Source organism: Leptosomus discolor, chromosome 7 (genome assembly GCF_034619465.1).
Source record: "Leptosomus discolor isolate bLepDis1 chromosome 7, bLepDis1.hap2, whole genome shotgun sequence".
Lineage (NCBI taxonomy): Eukaryota > Metazoa > Chordata > Aves > Leptosomiformes > Leptosomidae > Leptosomus > Leptosomus discolor.
The window spans coordinates 21361353-21378150 of record NC_141397.1 but is presented as its reverse complement, the minus strand read 5'-3'; the positions used below and the strand labels follow the sequence as shown (position 1 = coordinate 21378150).

The window sequence follows — 16798 nt, the reverse complement described above, 5'->3', positions numbered from 1 at the left end:
TCTACCTGACTTTCACACTGCTGCCAGGCAATGCACTGCTTACTACCATTTTGTGGCTAGGGGAGAGTGGAGTTAAATGGTATAATATGTGAATATTTTTGTTTCCACTTCAAAGGACCAGTCTTGTTCCTTACAAAAAGCCTGTGTCCTCAGGAACATGTAAATTAAGAAGATTGGATTGAAGCTCTCAATATCAAAAGAAGGTTGTTGAACAATAAATGGCAGTCATCAGAGTCTTTGCATATCTGAGCTGTATTTGGGATATAAATTAGCATCCAGGTTTCAGGGCTCAGCTTTGAGGCAGCATTCAGAATTTTCAGTGAAAAAAATAAATTATCTTTTTTGTTATGCAGGTGTAATCACATCTGAGTGGGTTACAGCACCTTATCCCATGAGTTGATGCGAGTCATTATCCACTTGTGTTGATGTTTGCTGAGTGCTTGTTAAATATGCAGGGAGCACAACACATGGATGTTTCCTGCCAGTGAGCGATTTCTCTGAGGTTTTTGTGTGGTACTTATGGCTGGGTCAAGACCTGTTGACTGCCTCAGAAGAAGCACTCTTTAATACCAAAGTTTCTATAGCTGACAATTTTATATGATTGTTAAGGTTCTGAAGGTATTACCAGAATAAGATAAAGGGCTTTGGCATGAGTAATTCGGTTTGCTGTCTGAACCCTCTAGCAGGAGTAGCATAATCATTGCTTGTCTCTAACGACTCTGCAGGAGGTAAGCTGGTGCAGATGAGAGTACAACACTCTTATTGCTGCCTGCTGCAACTCAGTCCATGGCCACGGTCACACTGGAAGGGGTGGCCTCCAAAATATGATCTCTAGCAGCTGCACGCCTTGTGCAAAGGGAGCCTTGAGGAGTTTGCTGGGCTTCTTCACTAGGAGAGTGTCTATGGGGATGTTCAATTTTTTCTTAAAACTTTAACTCATTCTTATCCATTTCAGCCAGGTGTTAATGCAGAAAGGTAGCTCTTGAGCTGTTGTAACTTGCTGTATATGGCAGCTGGCAGTAAAATCAAAGGGACAGTGGTGATTCACATTGAACAGAAATCTGCTCAAAACACTTCTGGAAGGAGAGCAAACAGATTTTGGAGATAAAAAGGGAGGGGTCCTCACGCATCTTTGGAAAATCTCCTGTCAATGACACTATGATCACAACATGTCATCAGCACAGAGGCTCCTGTATGACGATGGAGCCACACACTCCACCTCAGCTGAAGAAGAGCATCAAAGGTCTGGCATAGCATTTACAATAAGCGGTAGCTCCTGTTGGGAAGTGCTCGCTCTGTCTCACAGATTGATACTACACTCCAAAGTACTGTGTGTACCTCAAGTTACGTAAAATAATAAACATCGTTATAAAAGTCAAGGCTTTAAAGTAGCTAGGTATTCAGAAATGTAAGCCTAAATTTTTGGGTGCCTGAGAGGGTATTGTGTTAGGTCACCTCTGAGTGGTAGCTTGTAGCTAGCTATGACAACACCTTCATGGCTTAAGCATGAATACAAATGAAAGGGCTTGCATAATCCTCTCTGCTGAGGCATGAGCACTATCCAAGGCAGGGGCCAAAAGATGAGAAGGTCCTTGAGCACCCAGGGGAAGACACCCTGGAGGCTCCAGGTGTGATTAAATCCTTGTGCTGCTTTGCACGGTGTTCAGTTGCTCATGAAAAAGTTGCCCAAGTCTTTTGCCCAAGCATACCTCAAGTGACGTTCTCTCTTCAGACTTGTCCTTCTGATCTCTAGCAGACTCAAAATATTACACACAAAAATTCAGAATTACAAGTGTTCCATGTTAAATGTAAGAAAATGTAAAATATCTTCTAAAAAAGGTAGTTATTTCTCTCTCGCTACATTAACATGCTCCTCTCACTGTTCAGTCCATTTAGCCATTGGTCATTGGAAAGACCTTAACTTATGCTGCATTAATGATGTGCTCTAAAGAGACATTGTGCTTTTCAGGTTCACTGAAATGTTCTGCAACTGGGTCTTCAGAACTGGCTCAAATATTTACAGTGCAGCAGCTGGTGCAAGGAGCATTGTCTTTTGTAACACAAGGTCAATAGATGTAAAAAGCTTTATATTTTACAGGTTTTACATACAGAAGAAGTTCTGTAATTAGGCTCAGAGAAGCTGCAGCATTTATGTTTGTCCTCAGTTAAAATTTCAGGGCTGGAGTTCTTTGCTATTCCATGCTTTATGCCAACTCTTAATTCATAGGAGGCAAATTGAAACTGGCGCACACGCTTTCCTTAGCATCCCTGAGCCTGGACTGGCCAGGCAGTCAGTGAAAGCCTTTGCAGATGACAGTCTGGGGTTTCCTCCTTCCCAGGCGAGGAGCTTCCTCGGGGAGGTGGTCTCAGTTCAGCAGTTCACCAGCCCCTCTGCCCGTCGGTGCTTCCCCTTAATGAGCCGGCAGACAGAGAAGAGTCAGTGCAGCCGAGCTGAGACAGTGGTGAGTTCGAGAGGCCAGGACAGGTCGGGGATTAGCCAGTGATGTGTGTGCATATGTTTGGCCGTTGGGGCTCCATGACCCAGAGGCACTGCTGTGCCGGGGTCCCGGTGACCCTTCCTGGCCACACGCACTGTGTGATGGGACCAGCACTGGTGCTGAGGGTCGGCTGGCGTTCCCCCACTGCCGGCACTCTGGCACTGCATTCGCATGTCAAGCAAACTGAAGACTGTATGTGTCATTTTAAGGCATTTCTTAGGGTGAGGAGAGGTGAAGTCATGTGGTGGGACGTGGTTGCAATCTGTTTCTCTGGGACAGTGAGTATTTTATAATTTATAGAAAACAGAACGCAGAGGGAGCTGTGTGAAACAGCCAGCAGCCTGGTGGCTAAGATGGTCGCCAGTGGTGTGAAGGACTAAAGTCAGCATTTTTGGTCTGAATCAGATAGAGTGGAGACTTTGGTCTGAACCTCTGATGTCCAGGAGGAGCAGCTGGGTTATTTTCAAACCCTTTCAGGCAAAAGTTTCATCAAACCCCTGTGGCTGACGAAGCCTCCAAACTTCTTGTTTAACCTAAGTTCATGTTCCAGTTGACACACTCTTTCTCTGGAAAATGCCTGACTGTCTCCATACTTATAGGGACACAATAAGTAGGACACACTGCCTGGGTTAAACCACATGTGCCAGGTGTAGTTTTCTGCCAAGTGTGTACGTATTTGTTGCTTTGCAGTTTACCACTAGGCCAAATGACCCTTTTAGTCCTTTGTAAAATAAATGTAAGAAGTGTTTTAAGTGTGATTTAATATTTTAAACATTTTAATATTTTTATATCACACATAATATATCAATATAAATTAACTAACATTGATACTAACATGTTGATGTTTAATATTTTTATATGGTGTTTTTATTATTTTACACGCTTTTTATTTTTATTTGGAAGTGTTTATTTGAAATACGGTTGGTAGGAAATAGTGGGGCAGAATCTATCCATGTTGCGTCAATGTCATCCAAATAAAACTCACAGAATCATGGAAGAACAGATCTCCCAGCACTGACAAATGCAGATGAAGTCCCACCAGCAGTTTTATCAGGAAAGCAATTAGAGATCCAAGGGATTACATGAAAGTCTCCCAACAAAGTAACAATTTTAATCTGTTTGTTTTCATTGCAGTCCATACAGTGGACTATATGGAAAAAGATTTGAGATTTGTGACATTAGGCTGAGAAGACTGTGTCCTCTAACTCCCAGAACTATTTGAATGAAATTAAATTTCAAGAAATGGAATTTCTTTCCAGAGGAGGGTAAACTAAAAGTGGGTATCTATAGTGCATTCAGGGACAGTGTGACTACACATTAATGCATGAGTTGAGCACTTGCTTTTTGTCTCTCATATCTGAGCTTTCCTAAATGACAGTGAGTGGGAGGGATACCTTTGTACCTTCCACTATCTTTATGCAAGCTAGAAAGCCCAGACTTACTAATGGATCAATGACAACTCCTGCAAATGGTCCTAAAGTTAAAGGTTGCTGAGTATCTTCCCCAGAGATCTCTTTTGTTCCAGAAAACTGGAATTCCCTTGGCACAAGGGCTCTAAACAAGTTTAGGTCCTACTTTTTTCATACTGGGGATTGAGCATCACTCTCTCCCATCCTAGCAGAATCTGTTTCCCCATTCAGCTCCTGAATATCGTTACCAAAATTTATCTGCCACTAGGAGTTAGCCTGCATTGCACCCACAGTTTTTTGCAGGTTTTCTAACTGTGAGAGCTTGAGGTTGCTCAGATGAGACTCTGAAACCTGTACTGGCTGGGAGCCTGCCCAGCATCAGTGTAGGTCCTCAAGTGCAGATATTAAGTACTCATCTGCACAGTGGCTATTCTAACTACATTGTATTTAGTTTCTGAGTGTATGAGAGAAACTATATGCAAGTAGCTATCAACAATTGTATTTCTGTCTTCTTTTAAAAGCTATGAGTGTATAAGGCAAGCTCCATCCAGGAACTTTTCAAAGAATTTATACATAGTACATATTGCAATTTATCTATTTCCTGCTTCAGAGCAATGAAAAGCAGTTGGGAAATTAAAATTAATTAAGCAGAGACCAGTCAGTGGTCCTGAACAGAGAAGTGGGCTTTCTTAATGAAGGATGAAGGAAATAATGATGCTGCTTTTACTGTAACTCCAATTGTTTAGGCTGGAGACCCTTAAGGCCTGGGCTGTTTCTATGTGTTGTGTTTTTCCAGTGCTTGAAAGCAGGTCTTCATGCTTGTGACTTAGAGGTTTACAAGCTACCTAATATAACTATTTAACGTCTGGGCAATCCCAAGCATAATACAGGCTGGGTGGAAAATGGATGGAGAGCAGCCCTGAGGAGAAGGACTTGGGGGTGTTGGTTGACAAGAAGCTCAATGTGACCCGGCAATTTGAATTTGCAGCCCAGAAGGCGAACCGTGTCCAGGGCTGCATCATAAGAAGCATGGCCAGCAGGTCAAGGGAGGTGATTCTCCCCTTCTACTTTGCTCTCATGAGACCCCACCTGCAGTGCTGTGTTCAGCTCTGGGGCTCCCAGCACAAGAAAGACATGGACCTGCTCGAGTGGCTCCAAAGGAGGGCCATGAAGATGATCGGGGGTTGGAGCACCTCCCCTGTGAGGACAGGCTGAGACGTTGTTCAGCCTGGAGAAGAGAAGGCTCCAAGGAGACCCTGTAGCAGCCTTCCAGTACTTAAAGAGGGCCTGCAGAGGGCTTTTTACAAGGACATGTAGTGATAGGACAAGGGGTAACGCCTTTAAACTGAAAGAGGGTAGATTTAGGCTAGATAAGAGAAAGAAATTCTTCCCTGCGGGGGTGGTGAGACACTGGCACAGGTTGCCCAGAGAAGCTGTGGCTGCCCCCTCCCTGGCAGTGTTCAAGGCCAGGCTGGATGGGGCTTTGAGCAACCCGGTCTGGTGGAAGGTCTCCCTGCCCATGGCATCAGGCTTGGAGCTAGAAGGTCTTTAAGGTCCGTTCCAACCCAAACTATTCTATGATTCTATGATAATAGTTATATCACATAAAAAAAAGAAAGTACCTGCAGGTAATTTCCATGCCATTCACTTTATATGCTTCTCTTCCAGCCTACCTGCACCCAGGTTTTTGCTGACATTGTCAAGATTGTGATTAGCTTTGAGCTCCGTTGCGTAAAAAGTGAAAGACCTATTGGTTTCTTTTTATTTTTTTCAAACATCAATTAAACTGAAAACAAGTGCTACAAATTATGGTGACCTTTGCAATGACTTTTCGTTTGTGGGATAGAGCTGTGATGGTGTGAAAACACTGTTAATAATAATAAAAAAAAAATAATAACTTCCTCAGGAGCCACCAAGCAAAGTGTAAATTGCTTTCTGCTTGGTATCGAATTTTCATGTAAGGTACTGTATCACGGAAATTTTTGGTCTTGTTAAAATTCAGATGACCTAAAAGTAATGCTACCCCTTCACCTCTGTACATTTTGTCATCTCAGCTGGCAGATGTGATTCTTCTTGACTTAATGATTTCTACTGAAAATACAGCCTCTTGGTTTTCCCTTGTTAGCCTGTAAAATGTACAGGGAACAGTGGATTTATTTATTTGTTGGTCTAAGAACATGCTAAAAATGTAACAGCCACAAAAAGCATGCTTTGGGCTGAATAGCAGCACCTGCTCTCTGTTTAATGGAATTTGCATGTTTATGGCTTTTCAACTAATTTTTTGAAAACTCTTAAGGAAATGCAGCACCAGTATAAATTTTCAGACCATAGTTCTGTAGACCAAAGATTTTCCTTAGTTCATGAGACAGCTGTATCATTATTGACTGTAGCATTGCCATGCTGTTTTATAAGCCTGATTAAAATTTCCCCCAAAGAATTGTCCTTTTGTTGAGAAGACAGTGAATTCTCCACAGCCCTTTGTCTCCTGGCTGTTCTTTACCTCAAAGATGTCAAGTAACAACCACTGAAAACGTGTTGGTTTGTGCTAGTTACATGTTTGCTAGAAATACAGTGGAGAGCAGATGGGCACATTACCTGTGTGGGACACTGAGTTCCCCACACAGCTGATCTGTGCTAAAAGCTGAAGCATAGCCTTGAGGGGCAGAGCTTCAGGTCCTGTAGAGCCAGTTTCCTTGGTTCCCAAGGGCATGCTGAGAAAGCTGTGCTTATGGTCACTTGAAAGCCTTAAATACCAGGTGATAGTAAGCTTCTACCTAATCCTTTTTGATCCTTGTATACGTAATAGCTTATACTTCATCTAATTTTGATAGAAGAAAAAAAATGCCCCTCAAGCTAGCTGTTTTTCCTTAACTTCATTTTTCAACTAATGGTGGAAGATAAAGAGGAGATCCTCAGCATGTACTTTAACCATCGAATTACTTCTTCACCGGTGAAATTTTAGCTAGGATGAAGAATTGTTTCTTTGCTGAAATTACCATGTTTGTCACAGTTCTGCAAAGCTCACTGCTTTTCAGTAGCTCACAGACAAAAGATGCAAACATAAGCATAAGAAGCCTGAATTTTAGTATTTGTTCATCTGTCTTCTGAGCTTCCTTTAATTTGATGCTATCTGACTGCAAAGATGGTTCTGCAGTTCTTCAGCAGTGATGGTGGGTCAACGGGGAAGCAGGCAAACATTTCTGCTAACTGTCCATCCATGGTAAGTTGTACAGAGAGAAAATAAATTTCAAACCCAGCTTCCAGGTTTGAGAAGAGCATTCAGAAGCAAGAATTCAAAAGCAAGTAGTCCTTTTCTTTTCTGTATTTTAATTCCTGCTTTTGAGATGGTGCTTTAAGCTGTGGAGGCCTACTTTGGTGTTTTTATGTCATTCATAATACCCAAGGGGAAGCTCCCAGGGTGGTTGCATCCAGATGGGCCTGCCAAGTAATCCTGGCTGCTCAGCAGGGTGCCACCTTCTGTGGAGTGACAAGGGCCTACAGAGTTCAAGCGGGAAAGCAGCGTGAGTCCCTCCCAGGAGGTGAAGATGCAAGTCCATTTCTCAGTATAAATTGTCCTTGAAGGGAAAGTGCAGGTAAAGCTGTACCATGAAGCAGATGTTCAGATCGTGGTGTCAGCTGAAGCACTACTCTTTTTAAGGTAAATTTTAACTGTTGGCATAGCCCAAAGGTTCATGTAGCTGTCAATTGTTTCTTCTGAAAATTCGTTTTGCTTTAATAATTTGGAGAAATTCCTTGTTCTAGCAAAGTCCAGAAATAACAGATGGCTTGTATGTCAGGCATCAGCAAATCCTAAAGCTGTGGGCATGACCCCCGTCGATGTCCTGTTGAGAAACCTACCTGCCTTCAGGACTAGGTTGCCCAAGAGTTTGGTGTTTTCTGTAACAAAACCAAAAGTGTAAGTTCCACTTGCATATAACATGCTGTTGTCGGACTTAAAAGCTCTCTTCTGCAAAAGCAATGGAGATTTAATGTGCTGCTGGTGTTCTTTGTTGTGTTTTGGAGAGCATTTAGGCTGAGAAGTGCTAGCTTTCTGAATGTTCAGTTGATGAGGCTGGTCAAAGCTGAACTGTGTTTTCTTTAAGTATTTGAGCCTTCATCATCCATGCAAGTAGAAGTGCCATTACTGATTTTGGGTGACAACAGGATTGAGAACGTATGGCATGAGGTCAGCATCTTGTCAGGCTGCTATGGACCTGTGTTTTGGGTTAGCATGGAACATGACACCTGTTTTTGACTGAAATGAAACAGGTCCTGCAGGTATTGGGATAAGTTGTGGTGGTCAAAAACAAGTCAGCTTTTTTTTTTTATTAAGTGTCTGCAACACTGTAGATCATGACCTCCTTGATAATTATCAGTATGAAACCACACCTAGCAGTAGCATTCTCACCAGTTTTCATGAAGGTTTCACGCTCATCCAGCATTTCTAAAGACAATTTTAAGGCCTTACAATTGAACATGAAAGACAAAATACTCAAGAAAGAACAGCCTCTAATAAGTGACAGGAGTCAAATGGAGATTATAGCTTGTGTTTGTATAGCATCTTTTAACCTAGAGCATTCCATGAGAGTTAGTGAATGAATTTATTGAACTGTCCTGTTCACCACTGCTTCTTCGTCACAAGTCACTCCAGCTGGTTATCGGTGCTAAGCCCTGCTGCACAGTAATCAAAATGAGAAAATGGACCCAGGCTTCCCGTGCTAAGGACCCTTTCAGACTTTCTAGCCGAAGGGTAGGGTAGCTGTGCAATACGCTGACAAAGCAAACTGGAAACAAGGTAGACTAACAGGGCTAATGCTATTGCATGCTGCTGACTGCTGAGAGAGGCATGAGTATTATATCGCTTGTGGAGCTGTTGGCATTGCTTCTTTCGATATAGATTTTTCTCACATAATGCCATGCTCTGACATGCTAGCTTGACGTATGATCTCAATAATGTGGGAAGACTCGGGAAATTCAGTGAAATGGCTGTATTTCAGTACTGTATCTGTCAAGGGAAGGATGTCAGTCAATCACAGGCTGAAAAAAGCAAACAGTGTCTTACCGCTATGTGAGATTGAAATTCTTAATGTCCCTGTGTGCAGACCTGTGCCTCCATTTTCAGGCACTTCACTCCCTTAGTCACATATTTAACCTATGTTGAGCACAAGCGTAAATCTTTCTGCGTTTCGCAGTGGAGAACCATTTCCGCACATTCCAGCAGCAAAGTAGAGGTGAGGAGAAACAATAACAGAGAAGCTTCAGTTACTCCCAGAGGAGAGCTGCCACACCTATGAAGCAATTAAAATTATGCCATTAAATTAACCATTTATACACTTACAAGGAATGAGTTTAGGAAATTGCTGTGGCTATGAAGAAAAATTTAAAACTGATCATTTAAATGTTTTGATTATTGGATCTGCTGTTGCGCTATTTCATGAGATGACTGCTCTTCTGCAAGCAGATCGAATCACTTTCCACTTAGAAGTGATCTCAGGGATGTCCCATTGAACTGACTGATCATCTGACATACAGAATATTGTAGCAGTAATGGTGATTTCAAGTCACGTTGATTGCAAGTGGAGATCAAAACATTTTGAGATAGGCTAAGCACCTGAATGAAGATAGCTGGTATCCATTCTCACTTATGTTATTCTGATTATGCTTTCAACACTGTTGTCATAACCATCATTTTTAGCTAGTTTAAGCAAAGAGATTAATAATTGAATTTGTGAGTAAGACTGCTTTCCTTTTTGTGGTGGTCTCAGCATAGTCAGAACACATTGACACAGCTGTGTGAGAAGACAGCAATGTTAGCACTGGTTTGCATCTGTTTGATGACTGGTAGCTTCTGTTTGATGATAGGCTAAAGGGCTTCAGCTGTTAGAGCTGTCAATCTGACACCTTTGATGATCACTAAAATAAATCCGTGCTACCAGGAGCTGCTTTTTTTTTTTTTTCCCCTGCTTTTGAGTTGCTTGACTCTTTGTGTCCTTGCCAATAACTACTAGCAAGGCTAATGCATTATAAACTCAGAAAAGAAAGCAAGCCGCTGTCATTATTTGCACAACAGATGTTCCTGATCAGGAATCAGACAAAGGATCTCATCACTCTTCCTCTGAGCAATTTAATTTGTCTGTCCATGGCACACCAGCCACCTCCTGTCTAGTGACTGATGTGCCGAAGTGCTGCTTCATTTTAGGATCAGCTCCTTTAATTTTACAGAATTATTAGGGTACTTCTGTGCCAGAGCTAAGAGAGCGGAAAAAAGGAAATTGCTTCACTACTTATGATGTCATCAATAATGCATCATAATGAAAATTAGCAAAGGCCTACGTCAAGAATAGGAAGCCCAAGTGCCACATTTTAAGACAAATAGAAAGTACTGTGTGAGCACTTTTTTGAAAAAATAGCAATTTAGATTTGATGGTGTTTCTTTAGCAGTTTTAAGGCTCAGGGGTAGGAATAAGTAGCGTATAATCCATCAGATTCTTGTAATGCAACTTAGCAAGGTGGAAAAATTGATATATTTTTAAGAAAAGTTGTTTGCCATGGATTCAGTTCTCCGCTCCTTAATCATGCAAGTTGTCCAAAATGAGTAATTACTGGGGTTTTTTCTTGCTTTTCCATTGAGTTTGATAAAATCTTATTGCTCTGCTGCTGTTTTATAATGATGTATGGGTGCTGCTGGAGATGTAAATTCTATAGTTATTCTATAGTTACTTTCCCAGTTACTAGTCTAGCACAAAACAGCGGTTTTGCCTATGTACAGCCCCCGACTCTGCCGTCTAGTATATCCGACATGGGGTAGTCATTGCTTACCCTGCAAAGGAGTCTGCAGACTGTGCCCTGGGTTCCTACCAATATCTACCAAAGACTTGCTAGAAAGGAGAGGCAAGGGAAATTGGCCTTACCTTGTGCATATGGCCAGCCCTGCACAGAAATGGCAGCTGCTTCTGCCCATACAAATGGTAGTGTCCATGGCCACAGTCACAGCTGTCAGTCCTGATAAATGAGCAAACTGTATTCGAGGAGCTTATTGTAGTCCACCACGGGTAGAAAGAGAAACCACTCATATGACCTCTTTTCCATTTGGCAGGTTGACAGGACAGAAGTGATTCGAACCTGTATAAATCCTGTCTTCTCCAAGCTGTTCACGGTGGACTTCTATTTTGAAGAGGTGCAGCGACTGCGGTTTGAAGTCCATGACATTAGCAGCAATCACAATGGCCTGAAGGAAGCAGATTTTCTTGGCGGCATGGAGTGCACTCTTGGGCAAGTAGGTATCACTGCCGTTTTTCCCCCCCTCATTGCTCATCTTTTGTATATATATGAAATACATCGCTATGTTAAATGACTGATGGGTGAGATTTGTCATTCATGACAAAATTCTTAATCAGTGCTTTGAACAGGATAATTAAGAAATTTTGCTAGTTTGATTTACTGCTGTAGTATAGCTTCAGCCAGTGCTATAGGAAACTGAGCATCAGTGACTGGCCTTGTACAGTAAGAGCCCAGGCTCATTACACTAGTGTTCAGAAATACACTGATTTGGGAGAGCGTTATTGTTCCTAATGTTACATGGGATTTAAAGCAAGTTCCAAGTCCAAGGAATGCTTACAAATCACTGTATTCACAGAGGGTAGTGCCTGGTGATGTGGCAAATAGATAAGGTTGCATTCATTTCCCTGACTCTGTCATCCAACAGGTAGGTGTCTAGATTAAGTTGCTCTTCTCATTTCCATCTTTAGTTCAGTGGAGAAAAACAGTTCCAGCAGTTGATTCGTTCCACATGAGACACCCATCATAGATTTGGATAAATTGTATTCAGGAGATACCTGTCTTTCCCCTGCTCAGGAGAGCCTAGACAGTTGGCTTAGAGTAGATACCTAAATTTTTAGATGACTAAATTTAAGGGTGGTGAGTCCTACCCACAGGACTGATATCTAAAGGTCATCAGAGCCAGGTCTGTGGTGAATTCCTATATTGCTGACAGTGTCCCAGGCATCACCGTTTATTTCTAACTGGCAGAGTTTTTGTTGCACAGGGTCTCATAACACAGATCTCAGCTCTCTCCACAATGGCAATGCCAAGGATGGTCTCAGTTTCACTAAACCGAGGGTGAATTTGCTCTACACTTTGTGGTAGCTTGCGTGACAAGACCAGGCAGTACTTTCATTTAGACTGACCTTTGCTGTGCTCATAAGTTTGTAACCCGATGTCTACACTTAGTCCCTACCCAGGGCTAAACTGTAACAGTTGCTCTATCACCCGATGACCCCTCACCAGCCAGGAAGAGGAACTGGGAAAAGGAGGAAAGTCTCATGGGTTGAAGTGAAAACCGATTTAATACAGCAATGTCAAGAAAGGTATACAAAGTTATACTGAGCCAAATGAATATGCAGCAGTTTCAATCAACAGGACAGCAGCCTTGAGGAAGAGAAGGAACCCTGGTAGGAAACCCACAGGAGCTCCCCTTCCTCAGAAAACCTTCCCTCTCTATAATAACCGTGACATTACGGTGTGGGCTACCCCTGTAGCTAACTCAGGTCAGCTGCCCTGGCTGACTCAAAACTGGTAATGGCCTGCCCGGCATGGCTGGGCTGTGATTCTGTCCCAGCCAAACCAGGACGCCTGAACATGGTAGCTTGCAGGGAAGATGCTGCAAAGCTTTTGTTTCATAGTTTCTCAGCTTTTGTTGTTACTCCTTCATGTCTTTCATCACATATGAATCCCTTTGTTTTTCTTCCCAAAGCCATTGGGCCAAACATGCTGAAAGAAGAAAAGTCCTCTCAGTGACAGAATTAACTTGAAATATATGTATGTACTAAATTGAAAGCTCAACATGAAGATATTGGTATTTAGGATATTTACAGTGCACTATAAGGTCTGTCCTTTTTGATAGACTTCTTGTGGCCTTAATCAATGAAAATAAGCTATCATATAAGGCCAAGGAGAAACAAAGAAAAAAATTATTATAATGTTCTTCTCACTTAATTGGCTTGAAATGAAAGGAAAAAAATGTCATTGCTACTGCCTGTAGCATAAAAGTCTTTATAATGATTTGATCTCTGTAAATAGCACACAGCTGGGTTGGTTGCAGTATAATTTTAATGGTAACCAAAAAAAAATCATAACAACGTGAAATCTGTTCATGGTAATGCCACCTTGAGGACTCTGATCTCATATTTAGACTATTTTGTTGGGGTTTCCCCCTCCCCCTTCCTAGTTTTTTGACTGTACATAATTCCTCAATTGATTTAAAACCCCAAAATGTTAGCACTGGAATTGTCATCCAAGCAAAGCCATTATGAGGAGTTCAGTGTTGAAAATCCTGCAGCACAGGCTGTACATATGGAGCTTACAGTCATGCTTAGCTGTTTGGTGTAATTGCTGCATTTTTTTAATGATGATAATAGAGCCGTGGCTTTTCTTGAGATAATTTTTACATTAATTTCTTGCTCTACATCACTTTGATGCCTGAATGCTTTTGTGTGAGAGTGTGTCCCTGCGTATCAATTCACTTTCCCATTGCAAGCAGGCCTTATCTGAGACAGCCAGGAAGGCTGTAAATTTTTAGGCATAGTCTGAAAGACTGATTCCCTCCCGCCCCACCCCCCCACCCCCACCCTGTAAATGTGCCAACTTCTGTTGCTTTCTTCTAGGTAATAGTTGATCTATAAAAGATTCACTGCTACCTGTACCTCTTTTGTAGATCATCACTTAGATGTGTAGTAAACCTACACTTTTTCCTGAATCATGTAATACTCCTACTTAAAACAAAATTAGTAGGAATAATAAATGCTGGGAAAGGCAATACCTTGGTTATAGAGTAAGCTGACAGAGAGAAGTGGGTTTTCTCTTTCTTCTGATTTAAATCCTACATATAGCCTACCTGATAGATACAAGCTTATTGGAAATGTGGGGTCTTGAATGCAAATGAAGGAGAAACGCATTCCTTCAGAAGATGCCATTATTAGTACTCTCCTCCCAAATGCCGTAATAAATCTGGTCCCAAAGGAGTGATAAAGGCAGTGACTTGTAGACTGTTAGATCCTAAACATACACTGTCTAGTGACATCCCACTGGATTTTCAGCAAGATTTATTTCTACTGCTTTTGCCAGGACAAGACAGTTCTGTGCCTCTACTGGTAAATACTGTGATTGGCAGTTAGAGAGTTGGGCCGAGAGGAACCTAATGAAGTTCAACAAAGGCAAGTGTAGGGTCCTGCACCTAGGGAGGAATAACCAGCAGGGAGTCCAGTGGAGGGCTACAAAGATGATTAGGAGACTGGAGCATCTCTCTCATGACAAAAGGCTGAGACACCTGGGGCTCTTTAGACTGGAGAAGACTGAGAGGGGATCTTATCAATGCTTATGAATATCTAAAGGGCAGGTGTCAAGAGGCTGGGGCCAGGCTCTTTTCAGTGGTGCCCAGCGACAGGACAAGAGGCAACGGGCACAAACTGGAGCACAGGAAGTTCCATCTGAACATGAGGAAAAGCTTCTTTACTCTGAGGGTGGCAGAGCACTGGAACAGGCTGTCCAGGGAGGTGGTGGAGTGTCCTTCTCTGGAGATATTCAAAACCCATCTGGATGTGATTCTGTGCAACCTGCTCTAGGACAACCCGCTTTAGCAGGCGGGTTGCACTAGATGATCCTTCAAGGTCCCTTCCAACTCCTGCCACTCTGTGGACCTGGCATGCAGCCAGTTATACCTGGATGTGAAGAGTAGATACATCAGCAGGTATTTCATATGCCACAGTATTTAAACACAGTAGAACAAATGGTTGTGGATAGATACCTACTGAGCGTAATTAAGAAATGTGCTAGAGACATTTCCTTAAAGTGTTTTCTTTTGTCCATCATGCCCAAAAGTTGCCCTTTCAAATAAAACAACAGCAGATTATCTCTTAAAGGGTTTGAGGGGGAGGATGTTTAGTGCAAGATTTTTGGGGGGAATTTTTTGGTGTGTTTTTATGTATTAGAAGTCCATTACTTCCACTCAGAAAGGCTCTTTTTACATTTCAGTTTCCCAGCTTCTTCAGAGTGTCCTGGTAACGTGCTTATTTGCAGAATATAAACAAATATGTTCTGTACAATTGAAATGATAGTCAGACCAATAAAGCTCTAAAATATTTGAGGAGATGCTAAAATTGAAATTGCAGACAAATTCTTCTCGATTAGTAGCATCAACTTAAAAGACAGTCTGCAACTACAGGTAGTTTATAAAATGGATTTTCTTAAAGGAACTTTACATCAAGAAGACATACCATAGTCCAACCAATTAAGCTATCCATGCTGTATTACTTAAATAAAGCAGCATTGTTAAATGATAGGTTATGGTCCATAATTAAAAACTATGCATTTTTAAAAATATGTTATTATTTTTCATTTTACAGTTCATTTCTAAGTAATTGCATAAAACTGGTGTCTAATAATACCCTTTTTTAACAATTAAGTTGTACAGTCATATAGTAGCTACTTAAGCAAGGAAACTATACTGTGTTGTGCTTGTGGCTTCATAAATATTATTCCAAATCTGAAGCATATTTGTGAAATTATGGGACACTTTTTTTTTTATGTGTTGTCCTCTGAAATGCAACAGAACATGAAACATCCTTTATCCAGATGGGTTTGTGAAGGAAGTTGTTTGGGTTTTACCTTTGACTTTGGCTTGGTTTAGAAATGTAACTGTAGAAAGAATAGATGAATTCGAGCAAAGTTAACATTAGTAGATTTTATTCTAATTTTAAGTATCTGTGCATACAGTTCCTACTTGGAAAACATTTCTTATTAGAATTTAAGCATGCAACCAGCTTGTTTAACAAAATCTGTTAATTCCTGAGTTGAAGGCTGAGTCTGGATAATTTCAGCCCACATGAAATAACTTTGAGGAAGATATGATTGAGAAACCTGTGTGAGGCTGGAAGTGGAGACTAAACTGTGACAGAATATTGGGTGTGTTTCAACTGAGCCAAATGAAAAGCTGAAGTTGGAGGGAAATTTTGGTGCAATTTATTTGAAATGCCATGCATGGAGGTAGCATAGACATTTGGGAATGTGTGCTCTTCCTCTTCAAATCATAAAGTGATTTAAGTCAGAATGGCCCTCTGAAGTCTCTAGCTCAATCTGCTGCTCAAAACAGATTAGAGCAGTTTGGTCAGGGGCTTGTCCAGCCCCGTTTTGAATGTCTCCAAGGACGGAGATCTCACAGCCTCTCCGGGCTTTGTCCCAGTGCATTGTCACCCTCCCAGTAGCAATGGCTTCCTGTCCCTAGGGTTTGCCTACCAAGACCAGAGAAAAGCACAGGCACGATGAACCCTGAACCCTCACTCCTATGTCCTGTGGAAACATTTAGAAATACTTGTAGTAGCCTTCAAGTGGCAAAAGAAAGTCTGAATTGGCAAATGGAAAGTAAGCAAAGCAGGGATGACTAAGCCATAGCTGGTCTTGCTTTGGGAGGAAGGGAGTAACAGCAGCCTTCTTGAGCTGCTGCTGTAGATGACAGCCTCATCTTTGCAGTGGGATGTTGGAGTAGAGCAGTGGTTTGGCACTGTGCTTTCCACTACAACAGAAATGGCTTGGGATGCTCTGTCAGGCTATGCATCTCCCACCTGTCTTCAAGATATTTGATTTACTCTAAATAGTTACTGTTCTTTGCACAGGCCCTGGCAAGCAGAGACATCCATATATCTTTGTAGTGATAAGCAATGAAATCAGAAACAGTAGTATTCTACCTGCCATTTTGGGGCATCACTGTATAAAGATGACCTCTTGCTTTCATACAGGTGCTTCAGGTGCTGTGAATCAATTAATCCTTGGCTGTGGTTTTAGATGTCTGTAACTAAGCAGAGTAAATTATTCTCCTTCTCTTTCCCCTTTGTTTTTCCC

The 16798-nt window shown here is 41.8% G+C and overlaps 1 protein-coding gene across 1 annotated transcript in view; it reads left to right on the top strand.

Moving 5' to 3' along the window:
- Window positions 1-16798, top strand: part of CPNE4 (copine 4) — a 188421-nt gene that overhangs the window by 57928 nt on the left and 113695 nt on the right. The window contains exon 2 of the mRNA XM_086468413.1: window positions 11004-11183. Within this exon, the coding sequence (XP_086324539.1) occupies window positions 11004-11183 (180 nt within the window). The remainder of the gene's footprint in view (window positions 1-11003; window positions 11184-16798) is intronic.